The sequence below is a fragment of the Manacus candei genome, unplaced genomic scaffold (assembly GCF_025592945.1).
Source record: "Manacus candei isolate 608988 ecotype Guabito, Panama unplaced genomic scaffold, ASM2559294v1 h1tg000081l, whole genome shotgun sequence".
NCBI classification, from domain to species: domain Eukaryota; kingdom Metazoa; phylum Chordata; class Aves; order Passeriformes; family Pipridae; genus Manacus; species Manacus candei.
In genome coordinates this window covers 1,164,557-1,191,771 of record NW_026138129.1, presented here as the reverse complement: position 1 = coordinate 1,191,771, position 27,215 = coordinate 1,164,557, and the positions used below count along the sequence as shown (strand labels likewise).

General features: G+C 36.6%; 1 protein-coding gene across 21 annotated transcripts in view; it reads left to right on the top strand.

The window, feature by feature from the left end:
- Positions 1–27,215, top strand: part of AFDN (afadin, adherens junction formation factor) — a 124,098-nt gene that overhangs the window by 62,346 nt on the left and 34,537 nt on the right. For 13 of the 21 annotated variants that reach the window (XM_051811108.1, XM_051811113.1, XM_051811110.1 and 10 more), the window contains 10 exons: positions 1,820–1,881; positions 2,762–2,967; positions 6,606–6,626; positions 7,360–7,505; positions 9,808–9,902; positions 12,398–12,663; positions 13,177–13,320; positions 14,451–14,649; positions 17,618–17,721; positions 19,217–19,303. In XM_051811108.1, coding sequence (XP_051667068.1) covers positions 1,820–1,881; positions 2,762–2,967; positions 6,606–6,626; positions 7,360–7,505; positions 9,808–9,902; positions 12,398–12,663; positions 13,177–13,320; positions 14,451–14,649; positions 17,618–17,721; positions 19,217–19,303 — 1,330 coding nt within the window. The remainder of the gene's footprint in view (positions 1–1,819; positions 1,882–2,761; positions 2,968–6,605; positions 6,627–7,359; positions 7,506–9,807; positions 9,903–12,397; positions 12,664–13,176; positions 13,321–14,450; positions 14,650–17,617; positions 17,722–19,216; positions 19,304–27,215) is intronic. The other 8 variants (XM_051811115.1, XM_051811114.1, XM_051811109.1 and 5 more) reach the window with 1 other exon arrangement.

Genomic DNA, 27,215 nt, shown 5'->3' with positions numbered 1-27,215 from the left:
ATATAATTTTTTCCTAAATAAAATAAAATAAATCCTTCAGCTGCAATCTGTCACTGGTTTACTAACCAGTTTGTTAAAATATTTCTATGCCTTATTACCATTCCTTTAATGACAGAGTAGAAATTTCTCTGGAGTTGTCACTATAGTAATATTTTATAATGCTGTGTATTAGTATTTTATAGAACTAATTAAGTTTTCAGTGAAGATGATGCATTCTTGAAAGTGTGGAGATAGTTAGAAATTAGTTCATTTTAGATTTATAGCAATAAAAAGAGATGAAATACTACAATTTACACACCAGATGAGTGCTTTTCATAAAGAGAGCATGTTGTCATGTTTGAAATGTAACTGAACTGGCAGAAATTTGTGTACATATTGCCCTACTGTGACTGCTGTTCCTTAACTTTCAGCTCCTCAGAACTTGTATTTGCTTAATATAGGTATTATCTAGATGGCATAACTGAGTTCTCTCTGCTGGTTTAAAGTTTTGCAAGTTTAAAAAAGAAAGGCAAGCAATCAAACAAAACCCCCACAAACCCCTAACTTTTTGGTTCAATATGCTAAAATTTAATTTTAGATCTTTTAATATCAACCTTCAAAGTTTTTTGTTTTTGTTTTTTTGTTTGATTTGTTTTGTTTTGTTTTTACTACACGAGACAGCTGAATAAAGGCTTTCAATGTCCTCTCTCTGCTTTGTAACATAACTAATAATACTCAGGAGAATGAGGTTTATATAATTATATTACATTAATTTCTTTATAAAAGTTGCTGGGGAAAGTATTTGAAAGCTACCTGTGTTACATGTGCTTAAAAATGGTTATTGCATGAAGATAATGTTAAGCTGCTTTTCCTTATTTCCAAAAAAATAGGTACTCAACTGCAGAGAACAACTCATTTAATGCTTTTACGTTAGGGAGGAATGATAGGTTAGATATCAGGAAAAGGTTCTTCACCCAGAGAGGGATTGGGCACTGGAACAGGCTCCCCAGGGAAGTGGTCACAGCACCAAGCCTGACAGAGTTCAAGAAGCATTCAGATGATACTCTCAGGCACATGATGTGACTCTTGTCCTATGCAGGGCCAGGAGTTGGTCTTCAATGATCCTTGTGAGTTCACTTCCAACTCAGTATATTTGATGATTCTATGAAATACATGATTCTATGAAAAGTGCTTCACCTTTTGCAGACACCAGAAAAATCAAATTTTGTTCAGTTTTCTACTTTGTGATTTCTCTAATGGGTAGTGGTAAGACCTAGCCCTACAGTCAGTTACACCGAGAGCGTAATTCTGGGGCTCGTGCGATGACTGCTGTTTCTTAGTGTAGTGTAGCAACAGCCAGGTGAGGCTGGGGGCTAGATTTGACCTTCTTTTCCTCCTTACCAGAAAAAAGTACAAATAGGTTCACTAAGTCCTCATCAGTTTTGAGGGCATTAAAGGCAGCAAACTACATTTGTTGTAACCAAGCTGATGTTCCAGGCAAAGCTTCATTCACTTTCTTTCATGTGTCCATGAATAATTTGTTATTTGAATCCTGTCAATAGCAGATGGCAAACTGATCCTGTAAGTCTGCTGTGCAGTGCAAAAGAGGGTGTTCATTAATATCACAGACTCGACAGTTAAAGTCCGTATTTTGATCTATTGTGTTGCTGTCAAATACAGCTTGAATGATTCTGGACGAAAGGTAAAAAAAGGATCATTTTGTGGAAGGATGTTGTGTCAACATTTGGAACCAGTGTATTTGGAGAAATCTGTCATTTTACAGTGGAATTCATATCATCTATGTGGATTGTTTGTTTTGATTGTTCTCATCTTTCTTTAGATCTCAGGATACCCATGGACCAGAACTGATACTGCCTGCCAGTATTGAATTCAGGGAAAGCTGTGAGTAAATTGTGAAGTTACAACACTACCATGTTGACACCTTTTTCTGTACTGTAATATTTCAGTGAGTTTGAAAACTTACAGGTAATTTAAGTAAACATTGAAAAAAATAATGTCTGTACAGGTGACAGACAATCTCGATAGACAACTAGATCAAACAATCTAATTTGTTTTATTGGGAGGGTGAACAGATGCTTCAGATATTGAGGCAGGTTCATGCGTGTCTAATTCTAATTGCATTTCAACTCTTTATCTTCAGATACTGAAATAAAATGTGAAAAAAATTCTAATCTGATCTCCTCAACAGTATTCATTTTCTTCGATACAGTTCTCTATGCCTTGGATAATAGATTATGTCTTGGTCAAAATCCATTTTATATTAAATTTGATTAGGTTAACATTTTCATTTAGAATTTCATTTTTATTATCTAGCTTCCCAGGTTTTTAAGGCATCAGATCTGGTAGAAAAATATCATACCAGAGATTGTCCAGACTCCAAATATTTGAAACTAAATATAGATCTGTAAGCAAGCAAATACTGATTTTTAACTTTTTTTATTTTTGTATGCAAGCTTTGCAGGAATAAAATGTACAAGAGAAATCTTGCATTTTCCTGTTCCCTTGAAGGTGCAAATTCTCAGCAAAGAGATAGAAAATAGTACAGAAATGTTTCCCAATGATCAGATATTCTATCTTTCTGTAGAAGTGTGTTGTTAATATGTCTGAGTAACTGTAGGACATAATAGACAATTAAGAGTTCAAATTCCTGTAAGTGTCTCCCCTCTCCCTCCCACCAAAGAAATCATTTATGCCTCAAGTTATGAAAATTGTCTTTCTGTCTTTGGCTTTATGTATTTTTTTTTTCCCTCTTTTTCTACAGCTGAAGATGCCTTCTTATCTGCCATTATAAATTACACAAATAGCTCAACAGTTCATTTTAAACTGTCACCTACGTATGTGTTGTATATGACATGTCGGTATGTACTGTCCAGCCAGTACAGACCTGACATCACTCCTGCTGAGCGTACTCACAAAGTCATTGCAATAGTCAACAAGATGGTGAACATGATGGAAGGAGTGATACAGGTGAGTTACTCTGCAAAAATATGTCAAGGGAATTACATACGTGTTGTTGGTAATCTAGCAAACTACTTGGTCTTTTGCTTAGTCTGACCCTTAACAACAGTGGGTTAAACTGTAATACCTACACTGATTGCCCATAAGGAGGTTTGCTTTTATGTCAGTGAGTAATGTGAGCGCTAAGAAACTCTCTCCTGAGCAATGTGGGAAGTTAGGGAGTGGCTGTTGCTCTGAAGATACATTCCCTGACGAGGTCAATTTTCTCTAGAAGGTAAGATCTTTGCAAACATTTCTGGCTGTGAACACTTGTAGAACAAGTTGGATGGGCCTATTAAAGAATACCATATAGGTAGCAGTTGTTTGCACTGACTGACGCTTGAAGTGAACATGTTAAAAAGATTCATGACTCTTTAGTTTTGATCTTGTTACTTTCACAACTTTTGTAACCACAAAACTGGCAATAAAAACTTGGACTCTTTGAACCAAGTTGACACAATTGGTTTATAAATAGAAATACAAGTTCTCAAATGTTCCAACATTTTATATGTAGTCTAACACTATTGCTGCTATATGTGCAAGATTTCTACAGAAGCACTGAATGAGTTCTCTTTAGTGTAGGAATACAGGATAAGATCCACTGGGTTGTCTGTGAAGTTAGACAATACCTTGTATTGTGTAACTTGATAAAATGGTCATATCCTCAAAAAGGAGTTAGTTTGGGTAGTATCTCTAATAATTAATTATTGCAACTTCTTTGTCTGCAGGTTTTTCTCAGAGGAGAAATTAAAATATGTTTCTGTATTTATTCAAGCAGCTGTATTTGTTGCAAATAGTGCTGCCAGAGTAGCTTATATAGAGCAAGGACGCTGCTGCACTAAACACTATAAGAGCATAACAAATGCGTCAGTCCTGCCTTAGAGAATTTACAATGCAAGTGTTACAAAAGAGGTTGGTTAAGGAAGAATAGGAAAGTAAACAACAGAAGTGGCATGCAAGTCACAGCAAACCAAAACTGTTCAACTTTTTTTCTCATTTTGTAAAGATTGAGTGGAGTTTTCAGCATGGGGAACGTCATCATTAGACAGGTCTGTAAACTTATACAACAGACCCCCAAGAAAGAATGGGAGAAAATGCCAGTGTTGAGGACATTTTGCAATAAGAAAATAAAGATTAGTCAGTCTTCTGTGTATGTTCCAAAGCTGATCTGAAGGTGGAGGGCGGTTGGAATCTGAAGTGAAGAACTAGTACGCCACTTTGAATCTTGATGTCACAGTGGATATTAGATAAAATTGAAATGGTATCAAAAATTAAATATTCAAGTTCTTTTATGAAAAAGAAAAAAGGAAAATCTCGTTGTGGAAGAGGGGAGACTGGCTGTAGTGGAGAAAATGAGCTGGAAAGAGCCTGCACATAAGCAATTCAGCTGGGAGAATGGAAACAGAGAAGGGGTAGGCTTCAAATATAAACTGGAAGTTACAGTTTTTATTCAAAAAAAGTCACTCAATTTATACTATCAATGACCCAAAAAAGACTTTGAATGACAGAGGTTGGTACAGTGGGAAAGCAGAAATAATGTTCTCCATTGTTTATGTTGACCAACTAACCATGTAGCTGCAGGAAGATGCTAGAGGGCTGGACTCAAATATCAGTTCGATTTGAAAATAAATCAAAGCTAGAAAGTAGATTATCCTCTGAAAAAGTTCATTTACAGCACTGAGAAAGGCTTCCCAAATCATGTGCAACCTTGTGGTTGTTTTTCAAGCAACTGTATTTTCTATAATCCTGATAATACTATTACAAAACTGTTAAAACCAAGTGTTTGTCTGGACTGTCCTTTGTGAAAGGCCATTTCTACAGCTTTGTAACTCCACAGTTGCAATCTAATATCCAACCTAAATTTTAAGGAACACATCAACAAGGAAGTGTATTTGTGGTTTGTGAAAGATGTTACCTAGTTGCAAGAAATAAACCAAAAAGAGTCGGAGGTTACATAAAAATTAGGAGGAGGTTCTTTCAAATGTCATGCTGAAGAAGCTGGAGGAAAGAGGGAAAATCATATGGGGGGCAAAAAAGTAAAACTTCAGTGAGTTTCAAGGTTAATGGGCTGGAGGCAAAGAAATGCATTGCTTATAATGAGCAGTAAAATGTCTTTAACTTGGACGTGTCTTAGTGGAGTATAAACAGTAGGAGCTAAGCTAGGTCAAATTGCTTCATCTAAGGTGTAAAATAAGTTATATTGATGGGCATCACAGTTAAGTTACCATGTAATAAGTCATATCACAATACCTTTTTTGTATGTCTGACTGTAAAGCATTCCTGCACTAAAAATGATATGAGGGTGTGAGAGAGAAAACAAATGAGAGGCAAGGGGAGAGAGGCACCCTAAACAGAAGTAGTGAGAAGGTGTACAAATCCTGTGCTGTACTGTGGCAGTGAAATAAATCGTTTAGATCCTAATTTTACCTGCCTAGATCAGAAAGTCTCTTTACAAAGTTACTCAAGAAGTACTTGCTAAGAAATTAAATCTGTGACTTTCTGTAGCCTCTTCATTAGTGTATGCAAATATTATAGATGATTTGAGATAGGAATAAAATTGGAGAGATCTATGAGAAGGCTCAGGGCTTTCAATAAAAAACTAGGAATAGATACTTTATATTAAAAAGCCATTTTTTGTATCCTGATTTTTTTTTCCCCGCAATCATTCTGTGACATTTTTCATCCTTTTTAAATTTTAACATTCATTTGTAGAAGGAGCATCTCCTTTTGTTCTGTGCCAACACATCTTCAATCAGTTCAGAGTGCTTTGGTTGGAAAGGGAAAAGAAACAGAAATTTGGGGGTTGGAGTTCTAACTAAAACTAATGGCAAATATTGTCTCAAATATTTGCATCTAAACTCACTGTGTTACAGGGAGAGTGATCTGAATAGAAAGCCAAAAATAATTGAGAGCTCAGTTTTAGATAATCAGACAAACATATCTGTTAGGTTCTTTTTTTTTCCCCTCTTAAGTCAGTGTACCTTTATATGTACCAGCATTAAGAAACTTAGTGTGGTATTTCATTTGAATCTTTTGTTGTTTAAAATGGTGTTTTTGTTCTTTAATTGAAAAGCCATGTATTAAATCTGTCCTAGGTGTTTTATGTATTTTGTTTGCTTTTGAGTGTTGTTGGTTGGGTTTTTTGGTTTTGTTTTTTTTTTTTTTTTTTTAGTAGGTGTTTTCTGTCTCTCTTTGTATGTGTTTGTATATTGTCTCCATTGCAGCAGTGTGGGCAAATAGCTCCCTGGATCTGTTACTCAGATGGCTAGTTTCCCCATTGCCTGCAAAAAGTTCTAGGGGGTTTCTGTGGCACACTGAGCATGGAATAATCAACTAGTTTGGAATGTCAGCTACTATAAAGCATTCCTTGGATGAATTGTGACATGCGGGCACTTCAGTTTGTAGCTGTTGTGCTACTAGTCCTATTAAAATAATTAAGTTTTTCAAAGGAGCTCAGTTGCATCGCAGCTACTGATTAATGCATCTGTGTATAACTCTGAACATGTGTTGTACCTTCATATTTAGTGTTTGATTTCTAAAGCTTTCATGATTGTTCACAAGTTTCTTTCTTCTATTCTGTTTGATTTCCTTCGTCCGTTTTTCTCCAGGAGGTAGACCAGGTTGATCAGGTAGGATATATTGCTGGGAACTGATCCTAGCTATGTTGGCTTAGCTCAGTTTCTCATGCTGCTTTCATATCAAAATACAATACTCAAACAGCTGGACTTGAACAGTTCATAACACTCATTCAGCAACTGGAACATGCAGTACTAAAATCCTTTTTTGACTTTGCAACTTTTACGGCATTCCATAATTTCTGCTTAACGCACTTCAATGTGGATATGAAATGACCAAAGTTCTTTTTCTTCCCTTTATTTTCTTTTTTTGTTGTTTGTGGTTCCTATTCTTTGGATTTCATCTGAGGTTGCCTGGCCTGGCATTTGTGGTCGGGAGATGGTGAGATAGATCAGTACTTGATACTGAATCACCTGGTATCACAGCCAGTGAGCGCAGTATCAGCGTGGCAGTGGGCAGTAGTGAATATGCGCTTAAAAGTGCACAGATTACCAGATACTGCGTTCTGATAAGCTCTTAGCACTAGATGCTTACGTTGTGGCTTTATTGATATGGCTATTGGCATTCTATCGGATGTTCGTGTGTTCAGTGAACATGTTAAAATTGAACTCACTAGTTACAGCACTTGCAATATTACATGCAAACATTTTGCAAATATCTGGTATCTGAGAGATGTATGGTGAAATGGGAAGAGGTACTGGTCTATCTTTTGGAGTCTTTTTAAGCTGCCATGCTTTATTTGAAAACTATTTCCCTGTATTATTTCTTGCTTCTTTACACTTACAGAAACAGAAGAATATTGCTGGGGCACTTGCCTTTTGGATGGCAAATGCATCTGAATTACTGAATTTCATAAAGCAAGACAGAGATCTTAGCCGAATTACTGTGGATGCACAAGATGTTTTGGCACACTTGGTTCAAATGGCATTCAAGTAAGGCTTTCCAACTTATTGTTTTACTTACTGTATTCTGTGGTTTTTAGAAAAACGTCACATTTTTGTCAAATTGTAGGTATAGCAATAATGTCTTGTGTATTGGTAAATATCTGAGAACTTATAAGAAAGGCTAGAGTTACTTCTTCAGACAGATGCCTTGTTTTGTGAATATGGATCACTGAGTTATGCAATGAGTTTCATCTGTTAGCTTTTCTTGTGAAAGTTGAGGCTGCCAATGAAAATGTTAAGGAAATGTTATTTAAATTTAGTTTGTGTTGATTGCTCTCTCTTAATGTAATGTGAGAATGTGAGGAAAGGTTATTTTTGCTGTTAATATACAAATACATAGGATTAAATATTTATGGTTTCTAAAGTAATGAATCTTGTGCTCTTTAAGGGCTTCTAATTATAATCTACTTTCATAATTCTCATAAATAGCGATTTGCTCAGTGGTTTTTTTTGCCCAGTTTTTTTTTTTTCTTAAAAGTAGAAGGACATGTTTTGACTTGGGGTAAAAATCAAATTATGGTTGTCTGCTCAGGCAATTACAATACTGATTAAAAGAAAATTTGAAAGAAGTACCCAAAGGGAAGGGAAACCCTCAGAGGAAAGGATCCTTGAACAAAGACAACAACATTGACTGAGCACAGCACTAATCAACAAGAAAGGCTTAATTTTTGTTCATATTTAGATTTATTTTCTCCTTGAGCCACTGCTAAACAACTATTTCTGAGCAAATCTGTGTATTGGAAGCTAATGTTTAGAGAAGCTCCAGTGTACCTTGGGTGACTTAGACCCAGCCTTCTTTCACTAGTAGGTTGCCTATTTAAAATAAATTTCCATTTTTCTGTAATATGAAATATTATATTCTGTGCTCTTTTTATACTGTGACAGGATGGAAGACCTAACCATGGTTTAACCATTTAGCTTTAAAAGTGCCTGTTTTCTCTGAAGAGCAATATGTGTAGTACATAAAACCTGATCATTGCTTTCTGAACTTGCAAAAGGTTTCAGAGGAGCACCAGACCCCTTTGTATGGACTCCCACAAATTTATTTTTTCTCTTGGTAAATTATGGGCAAATAGCGTATAGCAAGTAGGTATTTTGACAAAATCTTTCAATTTTTATAGCATCTCTAAATTACCAACTGTTAACGAAGCTGTGCCTTTTTGCTACAGCTCAGTGTTTTGCATTGGTGTTTTGAAACAACTCATTGCTACTTCAATTTTCTAGGTAGTCATCAAAGGCAGAATATTGTTGTGGCTAGGAAGGAATGGTGCTGTATTTTCCTTTGTGCATTATGAACAGACTTGATGCAAAAATGTTTCTGAATTTTAGTTGTGTGAATTCTCACTATGTACACTGTAACTGGCAGATTCCAAATGCGTGTATTCAACGTTTGGAGAACTGTGGAATATATACTTAAGAGGCAAATAAAAAACCACAATTGAAGCATGGAAAGTAAGAAATCTGCCTTGAAAATGTTATTTGATGGTAACAGGCAGAAATCTGCTGTGAAAATGTTACTTGATGGTGACTAGCATATGCCAGGACTGGTTGAAATTGCGATGGCTTTTATTTTCCAGCAACTGGTGATATTTCATTAGGAATGTTACTAGTGAAACAGAAGGGGAAGTTTTAGAAAGCCATGACATATTTTCCTTTATGCAGGTGTTTACAATTTGATTCCCTTTTAGTTTCAATTCTTAACAGAAAGTGTATAAATGAATTCACAAAAACAATGTAAAAGAAAATGTTTAATTATAGCAGAGAAAGAATACTAAAAAAGGCTTTTCTTTTCAGTGTAAAGTTAAGAGAAATACAAGAATCAAAAAATTCCTCACACAAAACACTAGGACTGTTTCAGGATTTTTTTATGCTGAGTCAGAATAGGAATTTTTTTTTTTTTTTTTAATACTACCCTTGGTAGATTTTAAAACAGAGAAAAGTGTGTTTCTGTTCGGAAAAAATAATTTTTGCAAACTTACAGAACCCAGGTTTGGCCTGACAGCATCTCTTTGTGTACCATGTGACCTTTGCTTACAAGTGCGGTGGTGATGCTGCATTTAAATGACTGTGCTTGTTCCCAGACAACCGCATTCTTTTTGCAACATTTCTAGGAAAAGTATGGGAGAGTTGGTCTCTCTGGCCTTTTAAAAAGTATTATTTGGTTTCCTACACTCACATTCATAACACTGCAATTTCAAGAATCTTGCAATTTGATAGATCTCTTTTCTTTAAAACCATTTGTAATGAGCACATACAGGATTTAATTATTTTTTTCCCCATTCCCTTCCAGGTATCTGGTTCATTGTCTGCAGTCAGAGCTTAATAACTACATGCCAGCATTCCTTGATGATCCAGAGGAAAATAATCCTCAGAGGCCTAAAATAGGTTAGACTACTTGATCTTTTCTTTTGTCTTCCAAACATACCATTAATTGTTGACAGAAGTTCTGTTTATTACTAGTGATATGACATCCATGAGTTGCCCTAACCCTTGAAAATTGTTTGGATCAATTTTGTATGGATGATAAGAAAGGACAGTAGGGACATTCAGGTGATCTGTACTGGGTTTAAAAATCATGCAATAATTTAATCTGGTGGGCAATCTCTGGGTTTCATCTAATTGAGTGTCTTGCTCAAGGCAGGTGAAACTGGATCAGGTTTTCAGAGTTTTAAATGTCCACTGAGGGATGGGTATCCATAACACCTCTGAGTAATCTGTTCTGATGTTTGACTGCCCTCATGGTGAAAATACTTTTCCTGTATCTTATTGGAATTTTCCATGTTGCAGTTTTTGTGGTGGTTTTTCTATTGTTCTGTGCTATCATTGTGCACCATTTGGGAGGCATCCTGTTCTGAACCCTCCCATTAGGTAGAGGAGGACATCAGTAAGCTGTGCCCTTAGCCTTCTCGTTCGCAAGGATGAAGCAAATCCAGTTCTCTTTCCCTCGTATGCCCTTTTCTCCAGGCTGCCAATCATCTTGGTGTGTCTCTGCTGAATTTGGTCCCGTAAATCTGTATCCTCCTTGTGCTGGGGAGTCTAAAACTAGATGCAGTCTCACAAATGCTGAATTCATAGGGAAGGATTTCTTCCCTCTCTCCCTTCTGCTAGCTGCCCTGCTGCTAACTTAACAGCTTAGTATGCAACTGGCTACCTTTCAAGCAAAGACACACTAGGATCTCTATATAATTTTCACCAGGGCTGCTTTCTGTCCAGATGGCACCTGTCCTGTGCTGTTGCATAGACTTACTCCTTCCCAGATGCAGGACTGAGCAGTTGCCTTTGAGCTTCTTGAAGTCTCTGTCAGTCCATTGTCCAGCCTACTGAGGACCTTCTGAAAAATACTGCTACCCTTCAGCATATCAGTATTTCCCCCCATCTTGGCATCATCTGTGAATTTGCTGAAAATGTGCTCCATCCAATCTCTCACGTCATTAATAGTCATTAAACAGGATCAGTCTCAGCCTCAATCCTTGAAGGAAGCCACTAATAGCTGATTGCCAACTGGACTTTGTATCCACAAATCCACCAAGTCCAGTGGTCCAACCAGTTCTCTCCATATGTTACCATCAGCTTATCCAGTCCTTACCTCAGCAGTTTCATTGTAGAGATGTTATGGGAGGGTCTGATCAAGTACGTCCTTGGTACTAAGGTTAAGATGACTGGCCTTGTAAATTCCTACCAAGGTTCCCTGCCTTGATACTTGACACATGATGCTTGCTTTGGAGCAATGAAACCTTCCCGGGCTGAGGAACTATGAAGGGTATTTATGCAAAATTCATAGATACTTTCTGGTCCTTTGCATATTAAGCTTTCTGTGTTTGGTTTTTCCTGCATTGAATGTTGGAGGAAGACTACAAAGATGCAGTGTTGGGTTTTTAGTGCCCTGTACTGTGAAATAGAGTACTTTCAGGGACAAAACACCTGAAAAAGTAGCAAACTGATACTGGAATAAAGGTAGATACTGTTATTATTTGTTATTTTGAGCTGCTTTATAGATTTCTGTCTATTAACCTATGGATAATTTTTTCAGGCACAGTCCTGTGTCTCAGTTCTAAAAACAATTAACATGATGGTCTTTTCAATAGATATTTCAGATTAAAAGTGTTGCCTTAAAAGAAGACTCAGAAGTGCTACTTGCATAAATACATTCTACCAAGAAGGACATTTGCTCTTGGTGATGCTAATGAGAAGTCTCTATTGCTTGTTAGATAAATATTGCAGTGCAGTAATTGGCAAAAGGAAATATAAGCAATGCTTTAAAAAAACAATGTATAAATAGAAGGTGCATTCTACTGGTTTTTAAGTACATCATACAATGTAAATAGTTTCTGCTGAAATTTCTGAGTACAGTTTGATACTTAACTTGAAGAAGCTATGGAATAATTGCAATATGCATTTGAAACAGTAGAATATGAAGTTTTTAACTTGTTATAAAAAATGATAGAAAAATCAGTTTACGGAAGCGAGGATGTGATTTAAGGCTTTCTGCTGTGCCTTTTGCAACCGGACATGCCTGTCTCGTGTTGGCCTTTTTAGCCACCAGCGGCGCTTGTAACAAACATGGGTAGAGCCCTCCCCAAATCTTTGTTCATGAAGCCCAGCCACGATAGCCAGTTATGTACTTGCATGCTAAATATTTTCCCCCAAGAGTTTATTTTCATTTCAGGAGTTACACACATTCCAGGTATCAAGTTAATGGTGCTCCCTCTTGAAAACCACGGAGCAGTAAATTTTTTCCTGAAAGTCTGTGTAGCTTAAATACGTGTAGGTTCCAGCTAGCATTCACCAGACTGACTTAAGTGTCTCTGTATTATATTTTTATTGCCTAAACCAGATGTACACTGGAGTATGTGAATGTGATTTACTTTTTATCTCTGTAGATGATGTGCTGCATACATTGACTGGAGCGATGTCCCTGTTGCGACGATGTAGAGTGAATGCTGCTCTGACTATACAGCTCTTCTCCCAGCTGTTTCACTTTATCAACATGTGGCTTTTTAACAGATTAGTTACAGCCCCAGATTCAGGGTTATGTTCACATTACTGGGGAGCTATTGTTCGTCAGCAGTTGGGCCACATTGAAGCCTGGGCAGAAAAACAAGGTTTAGAATTGGCTGCTGATTGTCACCTGAGCAGAATAGTGCAGGTGAGTGTGTGTATTTGTGATTAACACTTCTCACATGCTTGTATATTCAAAGAGAATATCCAAAGAGAATGCATATTCTGTGTTCCTAGAGAATAGCATGTGGACAAATGTAGTTTGTGTGAATCAATCCTGGAACACTGAGGTAGCGCGAAAAGACACAAAATGTGTTTTCAACATGATTAACATTTAAGTTGCAAGTGAAATTAATAATTAGTGAACATGTTATTCCATTTCTGTTTATAAAATTGAACTATAACTATGCTGAACAGAGACAAAAACAGCTGAAAAACTGATATGCCTCATCTGTCATAGTTTTACTATACTATTAATTCATCTTATGGATACATTATGTATATTCAGTGGTTGTTTTGGGGTTATTTGTGTTGTTTCTGTTACAAATCTGCTCCTTGCTTTGTCTTTTCCTCTCTCTTGTCTAAAGAACACTCAGAAATAACGCTTAAGGTTCATTATGGTTTGAATTTGTCATCTGTGACTTTTTCCCCCCCTCTCCAGGCAACCACATTGCTTACCATGGACAAATATTCACATGCAGATGTTCCACATATTAACAGTACTTGCTTTAAGCTGAATTCTCTGCAGCTACAAGCTTTGTTGCAGAATTATCACTGTGCTCCAGATGAACCACTCATCCCAACAGTAAGTCTCTTCTATCCCTCACTGTGCAGTTTTAACATAAATGAGAAGAAAAACAGTGGCTGTAAATAGCTGCTTTATCTTTGTGTGCTTCACTGATTCGAGTAGGATATTAAAAAGAATCTCTCTTACATGGAGTTAGAAAGTAAGGTACTGCTCCACGTTGCACATGCTCAGGGAGATGTCACTGCACCTTATACTGTTGGTGGATGAAATACAGAAAGGCGGTAGAAGAGAGAACAGAGCAGCCCTAAAAGCTGGTTGTGTGTAACCAGAAGGAACAAATATTGGTAATTTGTAGAAATCAAAGAAAAGCAGTAGGAACACTAAGCTTTTTCGCATGAGGAATGTAAAAATCCATGAATCCTGAATCCCTTCATACAGGTAGTAGACAGATTGTCCTTTATACAGATTGATACCTGGAACTTATATGTAGGTGTATGTATAATGTTGATTTTGGAACTGGTTTATATCTTGATATTTAACATAACTGGCAATTCTAAGTTTTATCCATGGGAAAAGTCAAAAGAGAATGTGTTCCTGGCAGAATTGTAGAAAACACTCTTAAGGTAAACTCTGATAGCTCACTGATCTCAAAAAAAAAAAGGCAAAGACAGTCTAATATTTATATAGCTGAATGCATTGTCTACAGATTCCTTTCTTTATTAACTTTGGATACATGTTTACTAAATGAAAGGTACAAGTACAACCATTGTAAAGGTATTGGCGGGGACAGGACTTGGAGATATTTTTGTATATTGGCTACCAAACTAGAAAGTCTTGCTGAAGAACATAGCCTATATTTCCTGTTTACGCATAGGTGGAATTCCATTGGTTTTGGTTTTATTATTATTATTATTAATCAATTAAAAACACGTCCCACAAGTTTGGAAACAGTGAAGTAAAAATAGGTGCTTCTGTTACATTTGCTAACACAGTTATCTGTGGGATTTCATAAAATAAAACAATGCAGTGTACTGACTGTACGTAGTGGAGCCAGTGAAGTTTTATATCTGATAATTTATTTTCCAAATTTCTTTTTATTGCAGTTTTAATATCTTCTTAGACTTAGGTTTTTTTCCTTAATGAAATTATTCCTTTTCAGTAACAATGTCTTTCTGCCTTCTGTCCAGGAATTGATAGAGAATGTAGTAACTGTTGCAGAGAATACGGCTGATGAACTTGCTCGCAGCGATGGCCGAGAAGTCCAGCTGGAAGAGGATCCTGACTTACAGCTACCTTTTCTTTTACCAGAAGATGGCTATTCCTGCGACGTTGTCAGAAATGTTCCAAGTGGTTTACAAGAATTTTTAGATCCACTCTGTCAAAGAGGTTAGTGCTTCGGTTGTTCTACAATTAACCTTTTTGGTGTAATGCACACAGAATGCAAAATACATTTTAGATAAATGTGAACCACTTTTTCCTTATGTATGTTTCAGTCTTCTTATACTATGTTCTTCAAGTGTTTACTTTCGCAACCCATTAAAACTATTAAGGCTTTTTTAATCCTTACCCTTTCTCCCTGCCCCTTTCGTTCATTTTCAAGGTTCTAAGTAAGCAGTGCTGAGTTACTAGTGCATACTGAAACTTTGTTTTGCCTTTACTCCAGAACCTTTTTTTTTATTTTTAAAACCAATGTGAATTAAATAGTTGTCACTTTTTTTTTTTGCTCATCAACTCCTTTCTTATAACATTAAAAAAAACCACATGAGCTAAAAATAGTTCTTTCAGTGTCAATCAGTGTAAGAATGTATGATTTGGGCATCTGTAGTCAAACAAAATTTCAGATGACAAGTAGATGCTCTTGTGATTGGATGAAAGTGACTTAAATTTGAGAAAGTAAAGCAGGGGATCTGTCAGAGCATTTACATTAAATTAACAAGTTATAATCTTTATCTGGTGCTACTCAATTTGATTAGAATTTCTTTTATTATAATTAGAAGTTCTTAATTTTCTGTTTAAAAGCAGTTGTTTAAAAAATTTGTACAGGAATGTCATGGTAAATAAGAGGCTGTAGCAAAGGAGACTACCGACAAAGCAGACTTGCCCTATACTACAGTAAAGTTTTGCAGTGGTTGGTTCCAACTTAATTTATAGAAAAGCTATATTCTTGCATTTAAAAAGAAAAGTAGGAAACTGACTGTTTTGAAAGTACAGTGTGTTACAGAGGATGTAGTCTGGAGACTAAAGGAGACTGGTGGAATAAATTCTTTAATTAGTAAGTATAATTCAGTTGCCATAAAATGGCCGTATATTTATTGTAAGTAAGGCCTTTTTAATGCATACATTCAAAATTTTACATTTTAGGCCTCCCTTAAATTATGCTGAGGGACTTTTTGCAGTAAGTGAGTGTAAACTGAATTGCTGGAAAATGGTCTTTGTGAGGAGGAGAATATCATTGTCGTGACAATCATATATGTGGAAAATATCACATATTTGGATGGAGTGATTCATAATTTGCCTGTGATGTAGATTCTTGTTGTTCCTGATTTAGGAAACAATGTTGGATACCTCTGAGCTGCTGTTGCTTCTTTTTCAAAATTCTAGGAATTGCTCAAATAACAAAGTAAATCAAACTAAATGCCTCTTTTAATTGAATAGTTACATTTAAAAAGGTTATGAGTCCAGGCAAAGCTTCACCTCTGCCAAATTTATGCTGAGATGGGTTAGTCCCTCTGCAAAGCAGAAGATTTCTGTGGCACTGTCTTAATCAGAGTTCTGGTGGTTTGTATTTTAAAAGATGATTTGATGTTTCATGTCTCTTTTGAAACTGGTTGGTGAAAACAGTATTTTGCAACCCCAGAGTTTTCTGGGAGCTTGTTGTGTTTTTAAATACATGTTTCTCAGAAACAGCAGCTGTAGAACTATAGATTTTGTAGATAGCATGAAATCGCAGTGAAGCCCATAATGGCACCTGAGATGTAAGATTCAACACATTCACGAATATAAAAATATAAATACTACTATTTTGTTTCATAGAATCACAGAATCAGCTGGGTTGGAAGGGACCTTCGAGATCATCAGGTTCAACCCTTGATTCACTACCGCTGCGGTTACTAGACCGTGGCACTAAGTGCCACATCCAGTCTCTTTTTAAAAATCTCCAGGGACGGAGAATCCACCACTTCCCTGGGCAGCCCATTCCAATGCCTGACCACCCTCTTTGTAAAGAATTTCTTTCTAATATCTAACCTAAACCTCCCCTGGCACAACTTAAGACCATGCCCTCTTGTCTTGCTGATAGTTGCCTGGGAAAAGAGACCAACCCCCACCTGGCTACAACAGCCTCCTTTCAGGGAGTTGTAGAGAGTGATGAGGTCTCCCCTGAGCCTCCTCTTCTCCAGGCTGAACAGCCCCAGCTCCCTCAGCCTCTCCTCATAGGACTTGTCCTCGAGTCCCTTCACCAGCCTAGTTGCCCTCCTCTGGACCTGCTCCAGCCCCTCAATATCCTTCCTGAACTGAGGGGCCCAGAACTGGACACAGTTCTCCAGGTGTGGCCCCACCAGTGCTGAGTCCAGGGGAAGAATCACTTCCCTGGACCTGTTGGCCACACTGTTCCTGATACAGGCCAGGATGCCATTGGCCTTCTTGGCCACCTGGGCACACTGCTGGCTCATGTTCAGCTTCCTGTCAATCCAAACTCCCAGGTCCCTTTCTGCCTGACTGCTCTCCAGCCACTCAGTGCCCGACCTGTAGTGCTGCATGAGGTTGTTGTGGCCAAAGTGCAGGACCCGGCACTTGGCCTTGTTGAACCTCATCCCGTTAGAATCAGCCCAACTCTTCAACCTATCCAGGTCCTTCTGCAGAGCCCTCCTGCCTTCCAGCTGATCGACACTCCTCCCCAACTTAGTATCATCTGCAAATTTGCTGATGATGGATTCAATCCCCTCATCTAAATCATCAATAAAGATATTAAACAGAACTGGGCCCAACACTGATCCCTGGGGGACACCACTAGTGACCGGTCACCAACTGGATGCAGCCCCGTTCACCACCACTCTCTGGGCCCGACCCTTCGGCCAGTTCCTAACCCAGCACAGAGTGCCCCTGTCCAAGCCATGGGCTGCCAGCTTTTTCAGGAGTATGCTGTGGGAGATGGTGTCAAAGGCTTTGCTGAAGTCCAGGTAGACACATCCACAGCCTTCCCCTCATCCACCAGGCGGGTCATCTGATCATAAAAGGAGATCTGGTTGGTCAGGCAGGACCTGCCCCTCCTAAACCCGTGCTGGCTGGGTCTGATATGGTTTCTCTTAATCTGCAGAAAATACCGTGACTATATTGATGTTACTTTTTCTTTCAGGTTTTTGTAGACTAACACCTCATCCACGGTCACCAGGCACATGGACAATATACTTTGAAGGTGCAGACTATGAAAGTCACCTGTCACATGAGAATGCTGAGCTCGTAAGTATTGATTCAGTGAATAATTGCCAAAACTGCTATCTTGGCAAGCCATTGAGTTTTATGTGATCAGTTTTAGTCCTTGTTAGGAAGAACAGGCTGCTTTGTTAAACATATAGTTTGTCAATGATTTGGTGAATTTAAGGAACTATTTGCAGATTTTTTTAAGTCACTGTTTTTCTAGGCTGTAGCCTGGTATAATTTTCACATAAGCAAACTCTGTCTATCATGTCCCACTGCTCTGAGAGTAACCAGTGAAGAAATTTCTGTTAAACACAGCCAAAAATATATATATATCTGTAAATAATTGTAAATACTGTAAATAAATTATAAAGTGAATGGAGCTGCAGGTTGCTTTTATTTATAAACTGTCAGCTACCAAATAAATATTTAGTATTAAGTTCTAATCTGATACATTCAGGAGAAAGTATCAGGAGAAAGGAAGTAGGAAAAAATACTTTAGTTTTCCCTTTCATTATATTTATTAAAGAAGGGTTTCACTTCAGTGCAAGGTAGCTTTTTTTCTTTTCTGCTATAGTTTTTTGTTTGTTTGTTTGTTTGTTTGTTCTGTGAGGTTTTTCTCTGTCTTTGAATATCAAAGTTACAGAACAACTTGGTTTTGGAAAGATGGTGGCTTTGTGTGAAATAATTTTTAGAACAACTAAACAGAAAAGGCTTCATAGTTATAATTAATATTCCCAGCTTAAAAACTACTTGCCTTTCTAGTACTTGAGCTTAATAAAAAGTGTTAATATTTTTTTAAAATAATTTCCTTGGCTTTTATTTTTACTTTGTCATGAGTCTTATGGAACTTTCAGTTAGCTTGTATTCCTGTTAAACCTAAGATGCTCTAATTTATCTACTTCAGCTATGAAGACTGTGATGACAACTTTGAGTTGAGGAACTAGCACTGTTAAAAGATACAACCCCCCAAAAAATTACTGAACTTGTTTAGGCACTTGAGCTGTATTCGAGAGTTTTCAGAAGTGAAATTTTTCGTAACTTTATTTCAAGGCTTTAACTCTGCCTTTTAAATTATTTGGTCTCTTTTTATGTTTGGAGGATTATTTTCCAGATGCAGGACTAAAAATTGAGCTCCATGTAGATCACCCTCACCTTTGTATAGGGGCCTTCAGAGTCCAAACTTCAGTTTTCTTTAGAAGTTACTACAATTTTATAGATCTGTTACATTTCAAATGGTAACTCATTAATAATCTCTTTACTGAATTAGAGGAGGAGGAACAATGGGTAAACTTCAAAGTTTCAGCAGTGTTTACAACACAGGTGTAGTACTTTAATAAGATGAATCCATAGTAATCAAATGTTAGATATTCTACCTTTAAAATGGAGTACCAGATGTATTATTTAGGATGCAAGATCTGCTGCTTTGACAATTTAAGAGTTTTTTTAACAAACTATTTTGCGCAATAACTTTCCTAGCCTGGCAGTAAATATGAACTTCTGAATTTTTTATTCTTTCCCCTTTCCTGTTTGATAGGCTCAGCCTTTGAGGAAAGAACCTGAAATTATCACTGTAACGCTAAAAAAACAGAACGGAATGGGACTGAGCATTGTTGCTGCCAAGGTACAGAAGTCAGTTTGTTTAAGTCTTATTGAAAAAAACTTCTATTTTTATCAACCTACTGTGGAAAATGTTAATGAAAAAATCTATTTCCCTTTAGTTTATTGTGCACATGGTGTTGACCATGTTTTTATTCTGACTGGGGAATGTTTCTGTAAAATACACAGATGTGGACGATATAAAAGGAAACATAATATGGATTTAGTTATTATGACATTTAACTTCACATCTACTACAAGTTTATTAATTTTTTCAGAGACAAAAATTGGCATTGTAATTAAATGGAATTAATAAACAGGCTTGTTTAGAACTTCTACTGAAAGAAAAGCAGTAAATACAAAGAATAAAATGTGTGGGGCTTTTTTTAATTGATGAATAAATAAAATAATTCAGTTGTATACATTAAGGTTTATATACTTTCTGATGTGAACACACCTTTTCTTTTGCACAGTGTACAGTGCAAGTATGGTTTCAGTTTTCCTTCTTTATATTAGAGAGCTACAGCTGTAATAGCTGGGTGGAGGAGGGTGTACCTCTTGCCCTGACTTGCTGAAACTGTGGGTGTGTGCTGTTCTTAGTTGCACTAGATAGTAATGTATAGAATGCACATACAGCTCCAGCCACCAGATGGAAGACTTCACTAGTTGGTTGGTTTTGCTTTATTAACTGGATCAAATAGTAGACACAAGCTTTTGAGTTTAAGACTTGTTATAAATTACACAACAGCGATACCCAAAAGTCTGTGTTGTAATTACGTGGTGTACAACAGATAGAACAAGTTTTTTCTAATGTCTGTTCACTGTGTAATACATGAAGCTTCAGGATACTGTGGTCCTCCTTGGCACTTTAGTGCATGAGCTCACAACATAATTGTTTTACTGCTTTTAAGTTATCTCACGTAGCTAATTGCTTCTAAACAGCACTATTTTTTTTTCCCTACAACTTCGCTCATTTCATAGTCTGTTCTTGAAATGGTAATCTTGCATGATATCAGCTTTAAAGAGTTATTTCTGACATCTGTGAGGGAATACCTGGTGTCAAATGTATGGTGCTAACAATCAGCAGTTATTGAGTAAACAATTCAGGCTCTAAAAAAATTAACTCAATATTCTGCTCTTATTTGGTGGAGTGAGTTAATAATTTGAGAAGCAAATACTAGATGTTGACACCAAATTAAATATGTATCAGACTTCTGACTGCCATCAGCATTTCTGTTGAATGTTTCAAAATGAGCAGTGGAAACTACTTTTTTTCTTCACATTAAACTTGAAATCTGATTTCTCATCTAGAGTGAAGCGGGATATTGCAGGGGGAAAAGTCCTTTTTCACTGAAGCTGGCTGACCTCTAGATGTCATTTTAGCAACTGACATTTAACTTCCATTAGCAGCATTAGCAGTGCTACTGGTCAGTGTGTAAGCTTGATTTGAAGGTTTTTTACAATTATTTAACAAATTTCATGATTTCTTTATCATGGTCAGTCATGGAAGCAACAGTTTTCATCTCTGCACAGTTGCAGCAACACTGGTTTAGGCAGTGATTGCATTTCATCTTACTACTGTGTGCCTGTCATAATATTGGAATTATGATTTAAAAACAGTTATGTTTTAAATCTTGGTCTGAAATAAGCAAGAAGCAGATTGGTTTAGTTTCCGTGTATGTAGAATACAAACTTTTGCTTAATTTGAATTCATCAGAATGTCCATTGGATAAAAATGATCTTATGCATTGTGTTGAAACAAGTTGCTATAGTAGTTAAATAGGATTATTTTCAAGAGGTTCAAAGTTGCATATTGTAAGTAATTATTAGTATGTTTTTCCTGTAATAGGCTTCATAAAACAAAAAAAGAGTAAGGAAGAACACACAGACATTCATTTTCTCAGTTTGGTAAGAGCAGAACAGCTTAGAGAACTGAGTGAACATGACTGAGAAGCTAGCAATAATGGGTGGACTTTTTCTTTCTATTCCTGTCTTGTTGACTTTGACTGGTATTTTTTTCTACATGTCTCAAGTCATGAATCTTTTACCTGCATAAAAATTAAAATTCTCATTTTTAACTTTGGCTTAGGAAAATGGATGAAGAACTCCAGTAGACAATTTGTTAAAATTTTCTAAACATTAACTAAATAGAATATCTGAAATGAGAGGGAGAGGCAATTGTGAGGATAGATTTAGATTTTTTCTAACTTTTTAATAGTAAAGGTTGACTATCAAGTGCTCATATAATTGATGAAATGAAAGCTTATACTTAGTTTCAGAAATACATAATTGCTGCTGCCCTTCGCAGGAACCCAGTTTGATTGCTGACCCAATTACGTTTATTGAACTATTGGTTTCTAGAGTGCTTCGAAAGTGCTGTAGTAATAGAAAATTCGGTGCCTGGTCAACAGGTGGCTCTGTACCAACCAGTGAAGGACAACCCTGAATCTGTTTAGCTTTTGTTAGGAAAACAGTTGTTTTTATCCTGTGATGTGAGAAAACAGTTGCTTTCAGTAATGTGCTGTGAGAATACATTTGCATGTCAGTGCTGACCTGCCTTTCTTGTTATGTCTTGTGGGCTCCTCATACTTGTCACTGGCTTTGGATGAAGTTTATAGTTTGGTGAATATTCTAGAGATGGATGAAATGGGCAGATTCTCGAGATTATAAAGAAAAATAATTCCAATGGACTGGTTTTCTTCCTTCTACCATTGCAGGAAAATGTACACTTTCCTAGTAACCTGTACTCACCTCTGAGGAAACATCTAACAAATTCATCATCTAATTATTTGAGTTTTTATTATTTTTTATTTTATTTGCAGGATTTTGTAGATGAAAGTTTCTAATGGGGAAATCAGATACAATACCTTATATATGCCTTTACACCAAATGTTCTTAATCATCAAATGATTGCCACATCTTCTCTGCTGCAGCTGAAAAAAAGAGAATTGAAGTTGAAGCTAAGGTTATACAAGCAGAGAAGGGGTGCAACTTGCATTGAAATGCTGTGCACCTGCTTGTTCTTATGATGGAAATATCACCATGGGATACGTGAATGTGTATGTGAATGTAAAAACAAAAGATAAAGAGAAGAGTCAAGGAGTAGATGACAGTGTTAGGTCCCTGGGGAACCCTGTATTGGATCCTCATCCCACCTAGTGATAGGTAAAATGTTGAAGTGCATTACTTCTTTGTCACGGCTACTCATATTTTATGTAATTAGAAGTTTTAAAGGCCTGCCAGGACTGCCAGAGAGAGCAGAACTACAGTGCATCACCTAGTTCACCTCACTTTGCTGTAAGGGTGTTTTCTGAGGCAGGGCAGCCCCTTTGAGCAAATATGTAGGAAGTGTGTACACTATATGCAAACATAGCAGAGAAAACAAGTTTAGTTGTGAAACAACTGTTAGCTGACAGAGCAGTGTAAACAGTGTTGTATTGGTTTGCATTTTGTTTCAGTTTTTTGTAAATTGGGAGAATACCCAACAACATTTCTTAAACTGAATGCTTTAAACCAATTTTTATTTAAAATTAAACTGTATAGCTTCATATGTGATCCAGAAAGGTAACTTGGTGTTCTGCCCTTTTGTAGGTATTGCATGTTTTCTTACTGTAATACTCCTGTAGCTTTATTAGCAATAGCTTTTGTAATAGGTATATGGAAATGTAGTTGGTAGGAGTGGTCGGGCATTGGGAACAGGGAACAGTATTGCTTTTTGAGGTTGAGTGCAGACTTTGGTTGCTCTAACCCTGAAAGATGTTTTGATGTTAAAAGCTGCCAGACTCCCAACCACATTGTGGTTTAGTTTTTATGAAATCCAGATGATTTGGAAGCAGCGTGTGCATAGAGTTTACTTTAAAAATATATCACTTTTTTGGGGACTTTCACATGTGACTTAGCCATCTGTGGGCCAGCACATTACTTCCTGTTTAATTTGGAGTTTTTTTGTCTTTAGTACTTTGTTTTTTCTAGCAGTTTTCAGAGTTTAATAAAGCCTCTAAAGTAGATGGGAGTCAGAACAGCATAACTGATTACGTAAGAGTCTGAATATTGTATTGGTTATAGCTGGTGTTGATAAACGCTACACTGTGTCATAGCATCCAGCTCCGAGTTATCTTGATGAGTATCTTGGAAAATCCAGCAGACTAGAGCGGTGGTTGCTGTTGAGGGCTGGAAGAGAAGTGGAGAATTGTTTTTTTTCTTTCAAGGATCTGTAGTCCCGGAGATCAAAATGTGGTTTTCTGTTGTTGGAAGAACAGAATCCATGGTAAGTCTGTTCAGGTTTCTGTTGGGACTGTTTTTCTCTGAAGTTTTACTATCCCTGTACTTTTTCCTTCTCTCTTGCTTGTTTAAACCTGCCAGTAGCTATTTGTTCATGTAGCAACTATGTAATACAGCATGCAGTTAAATATAGTCAGATGTTAGTAGCTAACTTTCTAAAATCTAGAAAGAAAAAACTAATTTTTTAGCTTGTTCTTCATATGCACTTCTCAAATTTGTGGAAGTGACTATTAATATTTAAAGTTTCAGGTGTGGTAACTACTGTTTTACTGTGCCAGAGCATGAGTAGCATGACCTGTGATCTGTTTACTTGTAATATAGTTGGCTTTAATCCAGGTTCCTCTAAAAGTCTGTTTTCCCCTTAGAAAATCTTAGTAGAATAATTAAAATTGACATCCCAAACAGTATAACATTTTTAATACCCTAGACCCTTCTGAACAGCAAATAGGTTGTAGCTAGGGTGTCTTATTCGACACATTCACAGACATGAGGCATTTAAATTCTGTTTAGGTTATTACTGCACAAAAGAAAGGATTCCCATGTTCTACAAGAACGATAGAGCAGGTTTTGTTGATTAATCTTTGCATGCTGGTTATATTCATTAGTATGGTATGATTTAGTTCTTTAAAGTATGGCACACTTCTGCTTCTTGCTCAATCGTCTTCTAGTAGTATAACAGAAAAAGTTAAAAATATATACAAACACCTTAAAATACATATGCATAAGCCCCTACTGGCACATAAATCAGAGTGTATTTTTAACAGGTGGTCAGATTTAGTAATTTCATAGCACTTACTAAAATAGGATGAGATGTCATAAGGTGTTTCTTTTTTAATAGAAGCATTTCAAACACTGAGTTTGACAGTTCAGCAGTAAATATTCTGGGGAACGGACTTAGTGTTCTAAAAGCAAGTGTGTGGCATCTTAACGATAAATAACTTGTATTATTTGGCAACCTTGTTTGTTCTTAAGGGTTAGTTAAATCATTCTAAGTTGCATTAATTTCTAAACCGTTGCTTGTCATTTTTTATTTAGTTGTCAGTTTAAGGTGTTAAATTTAACGAGGGTTTGAGACTACCAGGAATATAAATTTTGATGTAAAATTTTTCTGAAAGTTTTTTCCACAAATATTTTGTAGGTGATCCATGTAGAAGGAGTGGGTTTAAACATTCATTTAATTTTTTTCCCCAAAATTGAAAATTATGCTTATAGGTAATACTGGTAACAGCATACAAATTTGGTTCTCTCTAATCTGTGTTTGCAAATATAGACAGTCAATACTATTTTATTTTTTTTTAACTGTTTGGTAGCTCTTTACATGTTTTCTGAGTTTAAAGATTTCATATACCTCAGTATCTGAAATCTTCTTGTGTCCGTGCTTTCTGAGGATTAAAAGAAATCTTTTGGCCTTTCCTCCCAGCTTGAATTAATTGAAATGTTTCAATGATAAGTTATTTTGGGGGGGGTGTTGGATTTTTATTTTAATGCTCAATACTAATTCACCTCAGCCGTCTGAACTACTGATGTTGCTTTAACAGGCTTCTTAGGAAGACCTTAGTGAAAATACAGTATATAATTGTCATTTCCAGGACAGATTTTTCAGTCTCACAGAAATAAAATAGTATGTAAATTACCAGTTTAGTCTTCATCATGAGCAAATAAGTAGCTCTGTGTTAGCAATTTGCTGGTTTTTGTTGTTTCATAAGTTCCAGCAGGGTTTTTGCTTAAATTTTGGTGCCCTGTAGATGTTGTATAAAATTTGTTAATGCTTTTACCTGATGTGTAAAACCTGAAGCTTACACCATCACAGCATGATTTTTCTTCTCAGTAGCTGTGAGAACTCAGCTCTGCTCAAATAGAGTGGTTTTTCTTATTTATTCACTTGTATTTAGATTGATACTGTAAGAGGGTGATCCAGACATTTGTATTTAAGGCTTTCCGGAACAAAGTGAGTTTTAACATTCATGTGGCATTTCCTCATGGCACTAATACCCTGTATGCAGGCCCTTGCTAGCAAGCCTGAAAAAGTTACGCTGCACATGTGCTTTAGCTAGAATTCCTCTACTAGACTTAATCAGTCCTGGCATTCTAATAACTTTCAAAATTCCCTTTAGATACATGTTAATACAGCATCTTAATTTTAATTTTTTTACTTCTGTTAATGAACAAGACTTTCAGAAGTTAACAAATGCTGTGTGGACTTTTCCCTGTATGAGTAATACTTTCAGTTGGAGTAGAAATTTAAGTGGTTAATAGTATGTGATAGTGTATGTACTGATCCTGGATTAAGCAGTATCCATCTGAAACTGCAGAGCAGCGTTATGTGGAAGTTTTTGCTATAGGGTTTTTTGGATTATGATTTATCCTTAGTATATAAGAGCCAAGTGCCATTTCTTCAAAGAAGTGCAGAGATACAGAGTGGGTTTTTTCCATAATAAATTGCTCGGTATGTCTTGCCTGTAAAGCCCGATGCACAGACAGAATTAAGCTGAGATATTAAAACAGAGTTGCCTTACCAGGGAAGAGCATCACAGAACCTGCAGTACAACTTGTAGTTTTGTACATAACTCTGAATAGCCTATAGTGTGTCACTGCTCATGGAGTATTTATAGCAAACATGCATTAAAAAGTTAACCCTTGTTTGGGGAAATAGAGCTCAAGCAGTGCATTTTCCTTGAGCTCAATGAAAGATTTTTCCTTTGAGCCTTCAGGCCAATTGCTTTAGCTAGTTCATGTGGTTGCTTTGGTTTTCATCAAAGATTTATCTTTTAGAAGTACTCAGTTTCCAGAGTGTGAGAGAAATCACATTGTTATAAATGCGTATACTTATGTTTAGTGCAGAAGACACTTACAGCTATTTGTGTCAGTGTACCTGCTTTACATACTGAATACTGTTAAAATTCCCAAACAACTACATATGCACAAGAGCACAGTAGTGCATATTTTATTAATGCCATTTTGGGGGGTCCATTACAGAATATCCTGGCTTCTCCTGTGAGAAGCATACTTTGGGAAGATAGAGAGTATATTCACCTGCTTGCTTTGTGTGCAGGTCAATCTTGATTGCAGACATTCTTTTATAAAAAAGTAATGTAATCTTTATTCCATTAAAGAGAACAACAAAACTCTTCAGTCCTTTTGCTTTACACCTTTTCAGGCTACTTGTAAATAGAGCTTCTGGATACACCGGACTGCTGCCAATCTAGCTTTTTTAAATCTTAGTAAGACACTTATTTTTCATCTGTTTTCCCACCCAGTGCAACTTAAAGCTGCAGTGGAGTTGGTCATAGCAGTCAAATGCTTGATGTTTCTTTACCTGTTGCATAATGATTGTCACCGAAGTTGGCATTTCCACTGCTTGTTTTACTTAATTGGAAATGTTTTGCCCAGTTGTGACTGTACTTTGTCTAGTGCCAGAGATGTTTTTTTTTGTCCCCAGTGTGGAGGAGTATTTTGAGAGGGGAAAGCAGAAGTTTATGCATGTAGAGAATGGGTCAGTTTTAAATTCTTTTTAAGTCAGGGTACAGCGTGATGCAGAGCAGCTGTAGCCACAACTAACAGACCAGTTTTACATATAGTAGGTTGGTTCACCTCATTTATATTTGAAAAGTATTTAGTCTAACGATGACAGATTTCCAAAGTGTCGGCATTGGTCT